Here is a 19,309-nt window from a genome sequence, read left to right as displayed (position 1 = left end):
TATGTGATTGAAAAAGAAAAGATTGTCAGATTCCCAAGCAGTCAGCACAATCCAGGAAAATGAATAATTTGGACAAACTCATACAGTTCATTGGAATGGTGGTCACCCTATTTCATGGTATTCAACTGTAGGTCCATATCCAGAAATATAGTATGTTATAATCTGTTGTCTTTCTCTCTCCTCTCTCCTCTCTCCTCTCTCCCCTCTCCCCTCTCCCCTCTCCCCTCTCCCCTCTCCCCTCTCCCCTCTCCCCTCTCCTCACACACACACCCATAACTATACTGACACAGTGTACACAGGATCTTTTTATTTGTACAAAGATAATAAACCAATAGAAGACAGTTTATAATTTTAGTGACTGATCACATTTACAATTTAGAAAGTAAACTGGCACCTGAGGTGTAGAGTATTGATTTTTCTCAAATAACCAGTCCATGGAATGATTCCATCAGAGTCACTTAGGAGAGGTCTATGTGGGTGCATATGTGTGAGTGTTTGGTGGTGGTCGTGGTAATTACAAGGTTTTATAGCAGGCCTACCAGATCATTTATTTTACACTTACGGATAGGGTTCAGAAATCTGTACTTTAAGAAATCATCCCTTATTGTGCCCAACTAGACTTGAGAATTTCTGGTGAAGCAGAATGGGCTAGGATCAGAAATATCCAATACTGTTCTTTGTGGTAGTCCAAGTAGGAGGCTTAAACATAGGTAGTTATGGCTGTTAGGAAACAATTAGGAACTAGTTATGCTAGGACTTCATGATGAAATAATATGGAGGTCAAAGGAGGTGGAGTTTTTGGACTTCTAGATACAATGGAGTAGCTAGTTTTAATCATTCTTCCTATCTATGTAAAATACCACCATCCCCCACTACCAATAAAAAACAGGGAAGAGGCACTGGAGAACAGAAAAGCCAGGCCTTCAGGGATGAAGATCCCATAAAAAAGGGAAATACATTGAGATAAGCCCTACAAATTTTGCCTCGGGACATTTCTCAGTTCTTAATGCATGGCGTACAGACTGAAAAGAAAACAGAAGCCAGAAGCAGCCATTGGGTTAGGGAGACAAAAACTGGAGTTTGGGGCTACGAAACAGCCTGGGCTTGAGGACTAGATCCTCATGGATCTCAGAAGTAAGTTTACCTTCTTGCAAGTAATATCCACTTAAGGCATTTGCTAACTCCTGATTCGTTTATGTACTTGGGCTCAGGCCTAGACAAAACAAGTGGATTTTTCACTACTCAGAATTAAGCAGTCTCACAGAGAAGGAAGGGACAACAATTGTCGTTCGTGATCTTCAGGGAGGAGGAAGCCATGGTAAAAGGCTTTCAAGTTACCTCAGAAGGGTTATGTTCCAGAGGAAGAGCAAACCAAAATAGACCAACTGCAAATTATTATCGGGTGGTTGCTAATATTCTTCTACTTGCCAAAAGAAAACTAAATTCTTTCTGGAAGAAGATAACATCATACTGAGCTTTTGCAGTTTTTCATAAGATCTCAACTTTCAGTCAAAAATTTCAGACATTCCAGGAAACAGGACCAAATAATTAAGTGACAAGGGGGTGGGTACAGAAAGACAACATAAACATATCTACAAGTGATCTAGATATGGATTTTAAAATAACTATGACTAATATGTTCAAAATAGTCGAATTATAGAAAATTTATCCAAGAATTGGAATCTGTATGGAAGGATCAAGAGGAAACTTTAAAATTGAAAAATATAATAACTGAAATTAAGAATTTGATAGATGGGTTCAGCAGTAAATTAGGCACACCAGAGGAGAGAATAGTGAACTGGAAGAAAGGTTCGTAGAAAATAGAATGAAACACAAAGAAAAACAATGAAAATTCAGAAAAACTTAAGGGATAAATGGGATATGCGGGAAAAAGTCTAACAAACTTTTTAGTCTTCCAGAGGAAAAAGGAATAAGGAAGGAACAATATTTTAAAGTTTTTAAACTGATGATAGATAACACAGTACAGATTCAGGAATTTCTGAGAACCCCAAGAAAGATTAATGAAAAGAAACCTTATTGGGCAAAGAAAATCAAGCTCCTAAAAAAACAAAGATTAAAAAAATCTTAAAATCAGAGGCAAAACAGGCAACTTCAAAGGAACAACAGTAAGCCAGGCACTGACTTCTGAATAGAAATGCTAAAAGCTAGACATGAGAATGAAATTTGTATCGTGCTTAAAGGAAATACCTACTAATCCAGAATTCTGCAATTAAAATTTCTGTGGAAAATGAAGGTTAAATAAATAGATTTTTACAAAAACAAAATTAGAGAGAATATGTTACTAATACATCAGTAGTAAACAATTAAAGGGAACTAATTTTTTAGATAGAAGGAAATTATCCTGTGCTGGAAAGAATGGAGAACACTAAAAGAGTATGTTGATCAATGTGAATGTGTATTGAGTATTTAAAACAATAGCATTTCTGTTACATAACACAATGCCTTTGAGTCTAAAATACTACAGAAGTTAAAATACATGACAATACTAGGGTAAGGCAGGAAGAAATATAATTGACCCTTGTACAATGTGAAATTTAGGGATGTCACCTCCCATGCCCCCCAAACAATTGAAAATCCGTGTGTAACTTTTGACTTAACTAATAGCCTACTGTTGACTGGAAGCCTTACTGATACCATAAATAGTTGATTAATACATATTTTGTATGTTATATGCATTATATTCTGTATTCTTACAAGAAAGCTAGAGAAAAGAAAATGTTATTAAGAAAACCTTAAGGGAGAGAAAAAATATTTTTACAGTACTATATTGTATGTATGTATTTATTTGTATTTATTTTTAATTTTTTTAATCTTTATTTATGTTTGGGGGTGGGGGAACAGAGTGGGAGCTGGGGAGGAACAGAGAGGGAAAAACGGATCTGAGGTAGGCTCCAGTCTCTGAGCCATCAGCACAGAGCCCGACGTGGGGCTTGAACTCACTGACCGCGAATTCATGACCTGAGCTGAAGTTGGACGCTTAACCGACTAGGCCACCCAGGCGCCCTTGTATTTTTTTATTTTTATTTTTTAAAGTTTATTTGTTTTTAGAGAGAGAGAGAAAGAGCAAATGTGTGCCCACACAAGTGGGGAAGGAGCAGAGAGAAGGGGGGAGAGAGAGAATCCCAAGCAGGCTCCTCACTGGCACAGTGCACTGTCAGCACACTGTCAGCACGGAGCCTGACACAGGGCTCAAACTCCCAAACCATGAGATTATGACCTGAGCCAAAGTCAGACACTTAACTGACTGAGCCACTCAGGTGCTCCTATTTATTTTTAATTTTAAATCAAACTCTTCACCCACCATGGGGTTTGAACTCATGACCCCAATATCAAAAGTTACATGCTCTACCTACTAAGGCAGTCAGACTCCCTAGTACTGTACTGGGTTTATTGAAAAAATTCTCTGTATAAGTAGACCCACGCAGTTCAAATCCATGTTGTTAAGGACCAGCTGTGTATACAGTTGAAACCTTTGCATTACATGGGAATTGGTAAAAATACTAAGTCAAGGGCATGTTGTGATATTTAGGGCAGTGGTTATTTTAACACACCAGCATGTATCAGAATAACTAGGAGGACTTGTTAAAACCGAGGTTGCTGAGCCTCAGAATTTCTGATTTAGTACATTGGATTGGGGTCTGAAAATTTGAATTTTTTTTTCTTTTTTTAAGATTTAAGTAGTCTCCACACCCAACATGGGCCTGGAACTCAGAACCTTGAGATCAGAAGCCACATGTTCTGCCAACTGAGCCAGCTAAGCACCCCTGAAAATTTGAATTTCTAATAGTACTCAGATACTGGTCCTATTATTGCTTACTACAAGAAGAGTAAAAGAATATAAAATAAGCAAGGAAAAATAATAAATCCAGAAGTAGACACAAAAGGAGAAATAAGTGGGCAAAGAAGAGATAGAGAAATAGGAAAATAAATATGTATTCAGATTGAATTATGTTGGGAAATGTAAATGAACAAAATATTCCATTTAAAAGTCAAAGATTGTCAGACTGGATAAAAAAGTAAAATTCAACTTACGTGTTACTTACAAGAAGTATTTCTTAAAGGACAAGACACATTACTGAAAATAAAGATACTTTATTATGAAAAAGGATCATTTTAGTAATACTAAATTTGTCGGCCTTTTAAAGCCAACAAAACTAAAAGGAGAAATAGATTAAGTCCTTGATCAGAGGAAGATTTTAACATATGTCTCTTTATAACTCCTGGAAGAAGCAGATCAAAATTAAAACATAACAAATCAAACAAATCCCATTAAAGATAGAGAAGATTTGAATCGTGAAATTAGGAATTTGACCCATTTGATATATATAGAATATTTCATTTAACAATTGCAGAATATACATTTTTAAGTGCACATGGAATATTTACCAAAATTGATCATGTAATACTGATGAATGCTAGACCATAAAGAAGTTTCAACAAATTTCAGAAGACCATCGTACAGTGTATCTTTTCCAGCACAGGGGAATTTAAGTGGAAATAATAACAAATAGGTATTTAGAAAATTACCTAAAGTTTGCAGATTAAGCAGTATAGTTATAAATAACCCAGGATCAAGAAAGAATCATAATAGAAATTAGAAAATACTTAAAGAAACATAAAATATGAAAGCCTGTAGAATGCAGTTGAAGTATTAGCCTAAATGCATGTACTAGAACAGAAGAAAGATTGAATATTAATGATTTAAGCATCTAGATAAAGATCAAAATAAATCTGAAGAAGACAAAGGTTATAAATAAGTCAGCAAGCAAGAAGTTGATTCTTTGTAAGGATTAATAAAATTTCTAACCAAGGTGGGATAACAAGGTCTAAATTTACTTTGCTACCTGAAACAATTGAAAAAATAGACAAAATATGTGCAACAATGGTTTTTAAGAGATTGGGCCATAGGACAGTGATCCTTGAGAAATTGTGAACAAATAAGGTCAGCCCTATGATTGTCCTAGCTTACTGTCTGGAGAAAGTTTCCAAGGTACAGAGGTCTCCCTGAGTAGAGCATGTGGATCTAGGAGATCATGGAATCTCCAGGGTAGCTAGAGTTCACAGGGCAGCATATCAGAGAAGAGAAAGCTGCACCAAGGGAGAATTCCAGTGATATACAAAAGGTCTCCTTGAGTCTTCAGCTGAGTACTTATCAGTGCATGAGTAAGGGAGACAAGGGAAAGAACCACCTGAAAGGATTAGTGTGGATAATTACTGATATTCCTATAGGGCCAGGCATAGTAACTTTCACACAAGAGTGAAGTGCTTCATAATTCACAGGTCATTAGGTAAGGTACTCAGGAGTTTGCTTTAATAGTGGAATAAAATTAGCCCTAGACTAAAACGCTGCTCTGGTCCTGTCTACACACCTTCAAAGCAAAACCCAAGAAGATCGGTCTATTTTCAGATAAATCAGTTTTTTAAATTTGATTTTGATTTTTTTCATATGTAATTCAGAGGCCATTATAAAATTTCCCCTTTTAAAGTTTATAATTCAGGAGTTCTTGGTATATTCACAAGGTTGTGCACCTGTTAACCACCATCTAATTCCAGAACATTTCCATCACCCAAAAAGAAAACCCTGTACCTATTAGCATTCATTCCCTATTCCATCCATTTCCTGTAACTGTTAATTTACTTTCTAACTCTATGAATTTGCCTATTCTGGACATTTCGTATAAATGGAATCCTATAATAAATATGTGACCTGTTATGTCTGATTTCTTTCACTAAACACATTTTCAAGGTTCAGCCATGTTGCAGCCTATATCAGGACTTCGTCCCTGTTGTCAAATAATTTAACTGTGTTCCAGAATAAAGCTCAAGAAAATTTACAAGAATACAAAACTGTCTAGCACTTAACAGTGTAAAGTTCACAGTGGTCTGGCATCCAATAAAAAATTACCAGGCTGGCAAGAAGTAGTAAAAAAAAAACAACCCATAATGAGGTGAAAATTAATCAGAACTGACCCAGAAATAACACAGGTGATAGAATTAGTATAAAAGGACATAGGCAATTACTGTAAGCCAAGGTACAGAAATAACCGAAGTGTCTATCAGGGGATGAATGGGTAATGAAGCTGTGTGTGTGTGTGTGTGTGTGTGTGTGTGTGTGTGTGTGTGTGTGTGTAGACACAAAATAGAGTATTATTTAACCATGAAACGTAAATTCTGCCATTTATGACAACATAGATAGACCTATCAGGGGATGAATGGGTAATGAAGCTGTGTGTGTGTAGACACAAAATAGAGTATTATTTAACCATGAAACGTAAATTCTGCCATTTATGACAACATAGATAGACCTTAGGGCATTATACCAAGTGAAAGATACATACTGTTTTTATATGTGGAATCTTAAAAGGCCAAACTCCTAGAAACAAAGTAAAACGGTGGTTACCAGGGGGCTGTCAGGTGGCAGAAACGGAAAAATGTTGGCCAAAAGGTACAAACTTTCAGTTATAAGATGATTGAGTGTGGAGGATCTATTGTATACCGTGGTGATTATTGTTAACAGTATTGTATTCATGTGTACATGAAAGCTGGCTAGGTGAGTAAATCTTAAATATACTCATCATAAAACAGAAATGGTAATTATGTTAGTTGATGCAAGAGTGGTATTTATTTTGGAGTACATAAGTGTATCAAATGAACACCTTGTATACCTTAAACTTTTATGTTCTATCTCAAAGTTGGAAAAAGCCCAGTTATTATAACTGTATTCATGGAGGAGCTAAAGGATAGGTTGAACATTTGTATAGACACATGGAAGATATTTTTTTTAAATACAAATCAAACTTAGAGATAAAAATTATGTCTGACTTGAAAAATACACTTGATGGAATTAACAGCAGATAAGACAGAAAGATGATTGACCTTGAAAATATAGCAGTAAAAGTTAGACAAAATGAAATACGTGAAAAGACTTTAAAAAAGTACATACATAGAGTATTAGCACTGGTAACAACTTAAAGCAACCTAATATATGTGTAATTGAAGTTCCTAATGGAACTCTGGATCTACGGAAAGGAATTAGGACTAGAAATGGTAATGACATGAGTAAATATAAAGCTTTTTCTTTTTAATCTAAATCTCTTTAAAAAATAATAAACTATTATTTAAAAAAAATGTTTTATGTTTATTTATTTTTGAGAGAGAGACAGTGTGAGCAGGGGAGGGGCAGAGAGTGAGGGAGACACAGAATCCGAAGCAGGCTCCAGGCACTGAGCTGTCAACACCAACATGGGGCTTGAACCCAGGAACTGGGAGACCGTGACCTGAGCTGAAGTCAGAGCCTTAACTGACTGAGCCACCCAGGCGCCCCAATAATAAATTGTTTAAAGTAAAGATAACAAAAGTATGTTGTGGGTTTATAACATGTAGAAATAAAATATAGGACAACAGTAGTACTCAGGCAGGTAGAGGAGAAATGGAAGTGTTAGGAAAGAAGTATTAAATAAACTTTGAGTAAGCAGAAACAAAGCTATTATAGGTGACATTGTTTATATGGAAAATTCAGAAAAATCTACAAATAAACTCAGAACTAATAAATTAACAAGGTCTTGATATCAGTATTAGATTTTAAAAATCAATTACATTTCTCTATATGAGTCAGACAGAAAATAAAAAGATGACACTTAAGTTAGCTTTCAAAAACATCAAATACCTAGGATTAAATGGAAGATGAACTCTACACAGAAAACTATAAAAAAAAGACTCAGAAAAATAAATTATAGAAAGAACAAAATAATAATTAAAAAATAAAAAATCAGAAAAAAAACCCCAGAGAAAACAAAGGAAGTATAAATAAATGTATGTATAATTTTCATTGAGAAGATTATTATAAAGTCAGTTTTTCCTAAATTGATCTGTAGATTAAAATCTCAATCAAAAGTCCCCTATGCTTTTTGGGGGGGAAGGGAAGGGAATAGAAAATGACTAACTGATCTTAAAATGTAAATGGGAATCCAAATGGCAAATGGTAGTTGAAGAAAATGTTGAAGAAAAAGATAAATGGTAGAGGATTTATATTTATACTTCCAAATATCAAGAGTAAGCCTACAATAATTGAAAGAGTGATATTGGCATAAGAGTCCACAAATAGACTTAAGGAACAGAACTCAGTGATGTCTTTGAACGAACGGTGCTGGATCAATAGGGAAATCAGATTTTCCATTCACAAAAATCAGTTCGAGATGGATCTGAGATACAAATATAAATGATAAAACCATAAAACTCTCAGTTGGAAGAAAAAGAAAAGGAATTTTAAGAAATGTAATGAGGTAATAAAGATTTAAGAGTAGATATTAGTGTAACAGAAAATAAAGCTTTGTGTAATCCTTTAATTTTACTATAAAAGGACCGAAAAGCATACATTGTATGATTCCATTTATACTTAGTTCAAAAACAGGAAAACCAGCCAATAGTGGTGGAAGTTGGTATAGTGGGTGCCTGTGACAGAGAAAGGGATGGATAATGACTAGCTGGTGAATGGGAGAGCACCTGAGTGGGCCTTCTGGAATGCTGGTAATGTTCTTTATCAGGTTCTGTGGTCTTTGGACACCTAGGTAACTAAGACCCTTTTAGGGATTCCATGAGGTCAAAACTATTTTTATAATAATACTATAATACTATTTGTCTTTTCCTTTATTTTTGTATTTTCATTGATGGAGCAAAAGCAGTAGTATGTAAATGTTAGCACAGATCAAGGCAGTGACACCTAAGTATTAATAGTCATTGTATTTTCGCTGCCCACACCCTTCAGATTAAAATAAAGAATAACAGTTTTACTTAAAGATTTCTTTGGTGAAGCAGGAAAAATAGTTTTATTAAGTTATGACCTTTGAGTACATGTCTTTTTAACATTCTTTGTAATGAAATGGGAAGTATGCATAAAACACTTAGACTACATGCTGAAGTACCTGCCTGTGGTTGTTTTGTGTGGTTGTTTGAGGTGGATGTGAAGCCAACTGCTTTGTTCGTGGATCATAGGGTTCCTTAGGGTTGAGGGAGAGGGGCAGAAGGAGAGAGAGAGGGAGAAACTCCTGAACAGGCTCCACAGTCAGTGCAGAGCCACACACTGGGCTCAATTCCATGACCCTGGAATCATGACCCGAGCCGAAATCAAGAGTTGGACAGAGCCACCCCTGTGCCCCAGGATCATTGTTTTTACTTGAAAGAACAGTTGACACTGATTATTCAGATTTGGGTATTTGGCAGGTGTTTTCTTGGTAATGAACATAGTGAATCTGTCACCTCCAGGAAAACTGTTGGCAGTATCCTTTGCCAATGGTAAAATTTGAGCTTTGAAGCAAAAAGTAGAAGTTTGGAACACTTGTATCCACCACAAAAGACTTCTAATGAGATCATTGGTGATGTTAGCAAGTATGATGTTTTGATGTTGTGTAATGAAATGTGTCCGTATTTAGAAGATCTGTATAACAATGAACGAGTATTTTCCATATGGCAGTGAATAATGTTACAAAACCATGCATAGATGAACGATCCATTCACCATACAGGGTCGAAGAATGGACTTTAATGTATCAGAGTATGAAAAATTTAGTGGTATGTTTTCAGGTCCACATTGCAACTAATCTTTAAAAAATTGTCATTTGTCCTGTTTTGGTATGGTATCAAAAAAGTCCATCCACAATGATCTGAAAGTCTGTTAAAATATTCTTCCCTTTTCCAAATATGTGTGTGTGTGTGTGTGTGTGTGTGTGTGTGTGAGAGAGAGAGAGAGAGAGAGAGAGAGAGAGAGAGAGAGAGAGAGATGAGAGATACTGGGCTTGCTTTCTATAGTTGCACCTAAACAACTTACTGCAGCAGGAAAGAGAATCTAGTGGTTTTCTGTTAAGCCAGGCATCAAGATTTACAATAATGTAAAACTAAAGGAACTCATCTAATTTTATTTGTTTATTGAGAGAAAATATTTCTTATGTTAACATTTAGTTGGGTTTATAATTGTTTTCTTTAAGTTAATGAAAAATGTGTTTTAATATACAACATGCTAATTATTAGTAGATACATCAGCACAAACAGTTCCTTGACTCTCCAATTTTTAAGACTGCAAAAGTGTTCTAAGATCAGTTTGAGAACTGTTCTATACTTTGTTCTGGCTGGTGATTACATGAGTAGCCCGCTTTGTAATAAATTAGTAATTTGTGCACTTTACTCTGTGTATGTGTTACATTTTAATAAAAAATGTTTATCCTTCTTCCAGATAAGATTTTGTCCAAGATTTCTGACTTGAGTGATAGGTAACTGAGCATGGACAGGACAGAGTGATCGGCTAAGAAAATTACCATAGGATGCTTGTAATTTGTTGGGCTAGGAGCCTATAAGGTTGATTTTTTTTTTTTTAATGAAATTTATATTGGAAGTATTTACCAGAAAAATCTTTGCCAGAGTTTCCTTTATTCCCTCTTAGTTTTTCTTATATTCTTTTCCCTATTTAGTTCCTAGGCATGTATTGTTCCTAGCTGATGTTGAATGAGGAACAGTTTGGTTTTGCCTTAAGTATAGAGGCATACATGCCCAGTTTTTTACATATTTGGCCTCTTGGCAAATATTTGTAGCATTTAGCATGACTCCATTTTTAGCACAAACAGAAGGATGGTGATAGGTCAATTGGTTATTAAGTTAGCAAATATTTATTAACTGTATACTGGTAGAAAGCACTATGTTGGTTATGATTACTTATTGGGGACTTAAGGAGCTAACAGTCTAATAGTGGATAAAAATTTGATAAAAATTAGTTATACCATACAGCTAAATGTATTGTGCCCATGGAAATAGCATAGAAAGGAAAGTTGGTAGTAGCATCTGAAGAGAACCTTGAATTATACTTAGGCTAGTTAACTGTTTTAAAAAATCTCATTTTTATTGGTTTCTAATTAAAAATTATATTACTTGTTTCAAACAAACTTGAGCATTGTAAAAATATCAGTGATAAGTCTTCAGGAATACCCAGCCACCTGCCAATTAACCATTGTTAACAGCTTGATTTATAGACTGTAACATCTAATGTTTATATTAGCATCTTGTTATTTTTAATTAGGGTTTTTTGTTTGTTTGTTTTAGTGTTTATTTTTGAGACAGAGAGAGACAGAGCATGAGTGGGGGAGGGGCAGAGAGAGAGGGAGACACAGAATCCGAAGCAGGCCCTGGGCTCTGAGCTGTCAGCACAGAGCCTGACATGGGGCTTGAACTCCCGTACCGTGAGATCATGACCTGAGCCAAAGTTGGAAGCTTAACCGACTGAGCCACCCAGGCACCCCTTCATCTTGTTATTTTTAAAAATTAGATCACATACCTATGAATTTGCAAATGTGTTAGACTGTTGAGTTTCCACTTTTCAATAATACAACCACTATGATGCCTGTGATTTTTAAAAATTCCTTTTTTGTGTTTTTTTGATGCCTAAGATTTTTTTTTTTTTTTTTTTTTTTTTAGAGAGCATGTGCCCATGCACGCACATGAGTGGAAAAGGGTCAGAGAGAGGGGAAGAGAGAGAATTCCAAGCAGGCTCTGTGCTAACAGCCCCAACATGGGGCTCAGTCACACAAAATGTGGCATCATGACCTGAGCTGAGATCAGGAGTCGGACGCTTAAATGACTGAGCCACCCAGGCACCCTGATGCCTAAGATTTTGACAGAAGAGAATAACAGTTTTGTTTAAGGCTTGACTAAAAATAAATGTATGCATTGTAGAAATATTTAACAGTAAAAATCGACAATCCCCTTATTGAATGTTGATGAACTATACCTGAAAATATATCAAATTTATGTACTTCTAGATAGGATATGCTTTTCAGTTTGAGAGTAAATTATTTATATTTAATGGTGAACATGGAGTTAGCAATGAAGGGCATGGAGTTGGGGTAGGTAAGCAGCAAAGGAAAGACTGCTAACATTTTATCCTCCTGCCATATACCAGCCTAATTGTATTTTTGTAGAGTTGCTTAAAAAGTACTCTTTTCAGTGGGAACTACTTATGCAAATGTTTTTTTCTTTTCTAGGTAACATTGTACAACACTGATCAGGATGGTAGTGATAGCCCACGCAGTAGCCTTAACAACAGTCTCTCAGATCAGAGTTTGGCATCTGTTAATTTGAACAGTGTTGGAAGTGTGCATAATTATACACCGGTAAGTCTTGATGAAGTTAACATCTTTGTTAAGTACTCCTTTAGTGCTTAAAACTAAACCAGATATCATTGAAGTGCAAATAAAAAGTGAAAATGTGTATTTTTCACAATCAATTCATTAGCTTAGATAAGTAGAGCAGATTCCTACCTTGACAGTGTATTAATTGGTACTTATATTTTACTAGGTTAGATACAAATATATGGTTGTACGATGTTTTATTATTTTGGTCTACTTTATCTGTTCTGTGTCCAAATGAAAAGTAATTGAAATAGGAAAACAAAATTGTACTTCAGTCTAGCAAAGCTATACTTGATGATACTTTACAGTCCTTGGTAAAAGAGTTTAGAAGATGTACATATCACCTCGTTTTCCAGCTGTAGGTCTGAGAGGGGGATTCTACAAACCACAAAGGTTAGGATGACTTGGTACCCAGTTGTTAAGCAGCCTTATATTTTTAATTTTAGTCTGGAAAACAAAGCTATGCTATTAAGGGACCTGTGTGTGCTGATTTTGTTACCTATAATAAGAACATGACCCTTGTGTTATTTGATCCCTCTTTTCAAATCGTCTGGCAACTGTCCTCCCTAGAAGATAGAACAGAGCCCAAGAGCCATATACTACGCTGTTCTTTGGTTTAAATTTGGTCTCACTAGTTCAGTCCCTATCCCATACTGAGTAAATAGGCAAAACCTTATACAGGATAAAGATACACAGGGGTGGGTGGAACCTTAAATAAGAAAATAACTCCAGGGAAACCAAACTGAAAGGGCAGAATTAAAATTCACATTGAATGTAAAAAAACAAAAGGTGGCTCTGCAAAACTGTTTTCAGTGCTCTGGGGAAAAAAATATTCTTTCAGAATGCAGAAGTAACATAATGGAATAACAGTTATGTAAAAGAAAGTACTAGATCTGGAGAATTGAGAATTATAGGTGTCCCCGAAGAAGCAGCTAGAATAGTTAGTATAGAAGCAGTTTTCAGAAGAAATAGAGATTATAAAAGGGTTACTGAGCTGTAGGAAAAGTTAGTGGGGAAAAACCTATACCTAGACACATCATGACACATTTTAAAATTTCAAAAGTAATCATATAAATACTCTGGTAGAAGAAATAAGATATATTCAAAGAAACACAAATCATACTTCTGGAATGCTAAGTATCAGAGGATAATGGAATACTTCATGTAGAGTTTTGAGGGAATAGGTTTGGATTATGTCCAGCTAAATTTGCATTCATGTGTGAACTCGAGAGAGAGACCTTCTTTGATACATGGAGCTTAAAAAGCACCCTACCTTTGTTTTCATGTACCCTTCCTAAAAAACATTACTTTGCTGATCAAGAGATGAACTAAATTAAAGCATTCAGTAATGATGAAATCACGATATAAAAGGATTGGTTGGCGCATTGAAGCAAACTAAGCAAAGATTTGATGATTTTAAGTTGCTTTTAAAATAATGTGAATGTAGGAAATCTTGACAGCAAACAGAATCAAAGAACACAGAGTATGGTATCAGAAAATAAAAGGAAAGGAAAAAATTAAATTTGTAGATCTAGGTGACAGAAGAAAGAACAAACCTGTCTGTGTACACGTAGGAGGGTTAAACTTCGCTGTGCAAAGCCAGACATTGTAGACCACTCTTATTTATTTATTTTTTTAATGTTTATTTATTTTGAGAGAGAGAAATAGAGAGCAATCAGGGGAGGGACAGAGAGGGAGGGAGACAGAGAAACCTAAGCAGGCTCCGTAGTGCCCTTGCAGAGCCGGATGCAGAGCTCCAACTCACGACCCATGAGATCATGACCTAAGGTGAAATTAGGAGTCGGATGCTTAACTCACTGGGCCACCTGGTGCCCCTAGACTGCTCTTTTTGACTTAACAAGACACCAAGTGGTCATCAAACACTTCTTAAGCAATAGTATAGCACCAGCTGCTGGTTGGGCTTGTCACAGGTGTATAGATTGAGCCTGTAATGACACAGTGAGCCCAGATGCACTGGGACAGTGTTAACTACTTATGTATAAGCCAGATCAGTATGGTGTCAGCTCTCCACATCCCACAGGATGATACCAAACTAGGGGAGCCAGGTGACAGACTTCACAAGTGGTGGGTCACTGTAGTGCAGGAACACATTCCATACTGCAACTAAGCAGCTGTATAACTTGCAGCTGTACCCTAAGAGGGTAAAGTAGGAAGTCCCCTGCCTCGCCGGAAATAGGGAGGCAGATGAGAAACTGTCTCGTGGCAACTTCCTGCAAGGTAGAGAGGGGGATGAGAAACTGCCCCATGGCTGCCTCCCACAAAATAGGAAGGCAGATGAGAAATGGATGAGAACTTGCTCCTCATAAGACCACTCACATTCCGTGTTCCAGGATAATCGCCACAGCTTAGGTCATCCTGCCATCGAGCCTTGCCTCCATGGCCTGTGTAGAGATGTGTAATGTTGCCAATGTGTCAGTGCCAGTACCACCCCTTGATAAAATCTTTAAGAGATACAGATGATCATTTTTTATTTTATTTCTAGTTGTGCTGCCTTCAACGATAACTCTTATTTTTTAGGTAGTTATGCCGTTTTTTTTTTTTTTCTTTGCGTAGCTCAAAGCCAGGCTGTATTTGTTTTTCTCAGAATCTTCTTTACCTGTTACCTTTCGTTTCTTATTTCCCCTTGGTTTCATTTGAAACAATTTTCTCTAGAAATGGAGAGTTAGGTGTATTGAAGCTCCTTGCTGCTTTGGGCAGTGCCATACAACCTGACTCACAGTATTTGAGTTTAAATACTTAAAGATTAATTGAATAAATGAATGAGAAATGCTAGTAATACCCTAATAGAGTGGAGTTGGAGACGAAATTGCTTCAGAAGAATCAAGATGAAGATTTTACAGAAGCTGGAAGGGTTCCAGGCCTGGCTCATCATTTATTAGTGTGATCTTGGGAAGGTCATTGAACTTCTTTGAACTCTTTCCCCTCTTTTATGAGATGTGGTGGTTGGGTTAGATTTCTGTGGTTCTTTAAAATCCCAGTTAACAATTTTGTGGTCTTGTCCTTTATGTGTACCCAACTTAACAGAGAATGGGAAAGCCAAAGACAGGGGCAATATTCAAATAGTTTCATTCCTGTATTGTATGTAACAAACCAATTCTGATGTATAGAGCTACTAAATGAGTGGTATTTTCTTTTAACGTTAGGTGACAAACCATCCAGAACCGGTCTCTCAGTCATTAACTCCTCAACAGCAGCCACAGTACAACCTTCCCGAACGAGACAAACAACTACTTTTCTCAGAGTATAATTTTGAAGATCTCAGTGCCTCATTTCGGAGCCTTTATAAGTCAGTTTTTGAGCAGTCACTTAGTCAACAAGGTGAGTTTGTTTTCTTGGGGGTGGGGGTTGTTTTATTGAAGTGTAATTGACATACATATCCTATTAGTTTCAGGTGGACTTTTTTAAATACCTTTTTTGTAAAGTTTTTTAAAAATTTAATTTATTTTTTAAATTTACATCCAAGTTAGCATATAGTGCAACAGTGATTTCAGGAGTAGATTCCTTTTTTTTTTTTTCCTAATGTTTATTTTTGAGAGAGAGACAGAGCATGAGTGGGGGAGGGGCAGAGAGAGAGGGAGACACAGAATCCGAAGCAGGCTCCAGGCTCCGAGCTGTCAGCACAGAGCTCAGTGTGGGGCTCAAACTCACAAACCGTGAGATCATGACCTGAGCTGAAGTCGGACGATTAACCGACTGAGCCACGCAGGCGCCCCCAGGAGTAGATTCCTTAATGCCCCTACCCATTTAGTCCATCCCCCCCACACAACCCCTCTGTTTGTTCTCCATATTTAAGAGTCTCTTATGTTTTGTCCCCCTCCCTGTTTTTTAATTATTTTTGCTTCCCTTCCTTTACGTTCATCTGTTTTGAAAAAAAAATTTTTTTTTTTAATGTTTATTTATTTTTGAGACCGAGAGAGACAGAGCATGAACGGGGGAGGGTCAGAGAGAGGGAGACACAGAATCTGAAACAGGCTCCAGGCTCTGAGCTGTCAGCACAGAGCCCGACATGGGGCTCAAACTCACGGACTACGAGATCATGGCCTGAGCCGAAGTCGGCCGCTTAACCGACTGAGCCACCCAGGTGCCCCTGTTCGTCTGTTTTGTATCTTAAAGTCCTCATATGAGTGAAGTCATATGATATTGTTGTAAAGGAAATTTTTATTGAAAAATCTTTTTAAGGCTTATTTTCACATAGCAGCTGTTACATTTCTTTAATGGTTGAACAGTATCATCATGATCAAACTGAATATTCTTTGTGCCTTTACTGTGCCCTGTGTGTATTTATATAATAGCACAAGAATGCAGATCAATTTCATCTTGCATACTTACTTCACTTCCTAGTGGTGTCCTGGAGGAGTGCTGTGTGAAGAGTTCTGACACTGCATCTGTGCCCTGTGGGGGAGGCTGCCATGGTTAATTAGCGTCTGGCATGTGAAGTGTTTGAGTGGTAAATGTTGCACTACAGGAATAGATGTGCCTTGCCTTTCTGTACCGTTATTAGCAAAGAGATAGCTGTTGGAATATGGTAGCACCAAGTCTGTAATTTAATGTGTGGCACTTATAAGTGAACACTATAGGATCACCATTTTATACAACACACTTAAATCCTATTTTAGCAATAAAAGTGATTTTGGTTGAGATGCTCTGTTGGCATCTCAGTCAAATGCTAGATTGTTCTGTTATGTGTTACTTTCCTTTAGCTGCTGGTTTAATTTTAGTCAGAGTCATGTGATAGGATCAAGATGTTGCATTGTCCTTCCTCCATAAAATACTAGAAATTGTTGGGAACTCTACTATTAAAGTACTTCCTAATTGCTTCGTTTGACAAATTGTTTCTGCCCCAACTCAGAGAGTGTACCTGTTCACAGCAGTGAATAAAATAGACAAAAATCCCTGTGTTTATAGTTTACATTTTAATGATTATCATTGTCAGATACTATGAAAGTTAGTTATATGCATCAATGAATATCAGTAACTTGTACAGGAAGTTGGTTTTTCTGGTTAAGGTAAGATTCATGTATTTTTCTCAAGTTTTCTTTTAAATTTTCTTTCCAGAAAAGTGCAAAAGGGACTAATACAAGATTTTGCTAGCAGATCCAGCTGTGGTGATCATATTAGAAAAATACTGGCTTTGCCCTGCGTCAGGCTCTGTGCTGACAGCTCGGAGCCTGGAGCCTGCTTCAGATGATGTGTCTCTCTCTCTGTTCCTCCCCTGCTCACACTCTATCTGTCTCTCTCAAAAATAAATAAACATTAAAAAAAGAGAGAGAAATACTGGCTTTGAAATAGCAATGGCAAGAATTTCTGAAACCCCTAATGATATTTCATCACACTAAATTTTTGTTTTTAAAACAATTTGGGATTGAAAATGGAATAGATCATATCTGGGTTCCCTTTTAAAATGGTAAGATGTTATTGGAAATAGATAATGAAGTAACTGCTTTCTTTTATGTGACTGTAATAACCTTGTAGATTCCCTGTAAATAACAGTTCTTTCCAGGGCCAAGGCAAGAACTTAACTCTTCCGTGTATAAAATCTTAATTTATTAGGTTTTGAGGTTATCTTACAATGTACTCTAATGCAATTTTGCTATTAAAAAAAAATTTAGTTTATTTTTTGAGAGAGAGAAAGAGCAGGGGAGGGGCAGAGAGAGAAGGAGAGAGAGAGAATCCCAAGCAGGCTCCCCACTGTCAGCACAGAACACACTGCAGGGCTCGAACCCATGAACCGTGAGGTCATGACCTGAGATGAATTGAGAGTCGGATGCTTAACCGACTGAGCCACCCAGGTGCCTCTAATGTAATTTTACTATTAATGGGGAGTATGAGAATAATATCACTTTTGTTTAAAAGGTTTGGTTCTTTTACTGACTGGCACTACGCTTCAAGATTTTATTTTTCACTTAATAAAATTTTTCTTGTGTTTGGTTCAGTAAAATGTGTTATGTGCCATCCTCTGGGATCTGAAAGTAGCGTAGTCATGTAGAACAAAATATTGGAGTAAGATTTCTTAAAATGAATGTCTACCTGCAAACCAAAAGTACATTATTTTTAACATTAGGTGCTTCTGGTCTAATCATCATTATCATCATAGCAGCTAACATTTACTGAGCTCATCTGCACCCTGCACTTGCACCATGGCATTAAATCCTCATGATTCTGTGAAATAGATACATCATACCCATCTATAAGTGAGGTAATGGTGGCTTGCAGAGGTTAATAACTTTTCAAAGTTACCAAGCGTGCAGATGGCAGTACAGAGACTTGAATCCTTATTTTCCGGTGCTGTAAATTATGCAGTCTTAGTCCCTAAAGTGTACATGTCTCAAGAATACTCCATAAGCCAAATGAAGAAGCAGTGGAGGTGGCTGTTTTGTTTCTCTTAGTTTTAAGAATTCTGGCTGCCTTTGACTTAAGAGTTTTTGGAGTAGTCAAAGAGTTCAGAAATAACAGGGCCTTATTTTCCTCTCCACCTCTGTCAAAGCCTTTGGTCTTCAGGCCTGTAGAGAACCATCCTGGATGTAACCCAACACCTTTCCCACTTTTCCCCTAACATTTACTCAGTCTTTCAAGACTTTGTCTCAGATACTGCCTTTTTAAGGGAAAAAAAAAATTTTTTTGCATTTATTTAGTCTTGAGAGACAGAGACAGAGACAGAGCACACATGGGGGAGGGGCAGAGAGAGAAGGAGACACAGAATCCAAAGCAGGCTCCAGGCTCTGACCTGTCAGCACAGAGCCCGATGCGGGGCTTGGACCCATGAACCGTGGGATCATGACCTGAGCTGAAGTCGGATGCTTAACCAATGGAGCCACCCAGGCGCCCCTCAGATACTGCCTTTTTAAGGACAGCTTTTCCATATCCCAGCCCTTTACTAACTGAATAGGCAAGAGGCAGCATTCCTGTGTGCCTTCTGTATACTTCTGCCTTAGTACTTACGTTATTGGACATAACCTCCTTGAGTGTCTGTCCTTCTTCTAGGCCGTGGGCTACTTGAGGGCAGAGCCTGGTGTTTCTTAACTCTTCTCAGTGATTCCAGAGTCTGGTGTTCAGTGGATGTTCCATCAACACTTTTTAAACCGAACTGGCATTGTTTCC

At 37.0% G+C, this 19,309-nt stretch overlaps 1 protein-coding gene and 1 long non-coding RNA gene across 10 annotated transcripts in view; both read left to right on the top strand.

The window, feature by feature from the left end:
• Positions 1-19,309, top strand: part of FOXJ3 (forkhead box J3) — a 148,930-nt gene that overhangs the window by 105,821 nt on the left and 23,800 nt on the right. For all 9 annotated transcript variants that reach the window (XM_027059498.2, XM_053212440.1, XM_015063145.3 and 6 more), the window contains 2 exons: positions 12,044-12,172; positions 15,355-15,529. In XM_027059498.2, coding sequence (XP_026915299.1) covers positions 12,044-12,172; positions 15,355-15,529 — 304 coding nt within the window. The remainder of the gene's footprint in view (positions 1-12,043; positions 12,173-15,354; positions 15,530-19,309) is intronic.
• LOC128313509 (uncharacterized) lies at positions 249-7,637 on the top strand. The gene is made up of 2 exons (XR_008294335.1): positions 249-6,139; positions 6,247-7,637. It is a non-coding gene; the product is annotated as an uncharacterized LOC128313509 (long non-coding RNA).

The sequence above is a fragment of the Acinonyx jubatus genome, chromosome C1, assembly GCF_027475565.1.
Source record: "Acinonyx jubatus isolate Ajub_Pintada_27869175 chromosome C1, VMU_Ajub_asm_v1.0, whole genome shotgun sequence".
In the NCBI taxonomy this organism is placed as follows: Eukaryota; Metazoa; Chordata; class Mammalia; order Carnivora; family Felidae; genus Acinonyx; species Acinonyx jubatus.
The sequence above is the reverse complement of the archived record's forward strand: the minus strand, read 5'-3'. Positions and strand labels throughout refer to the sequence as shown.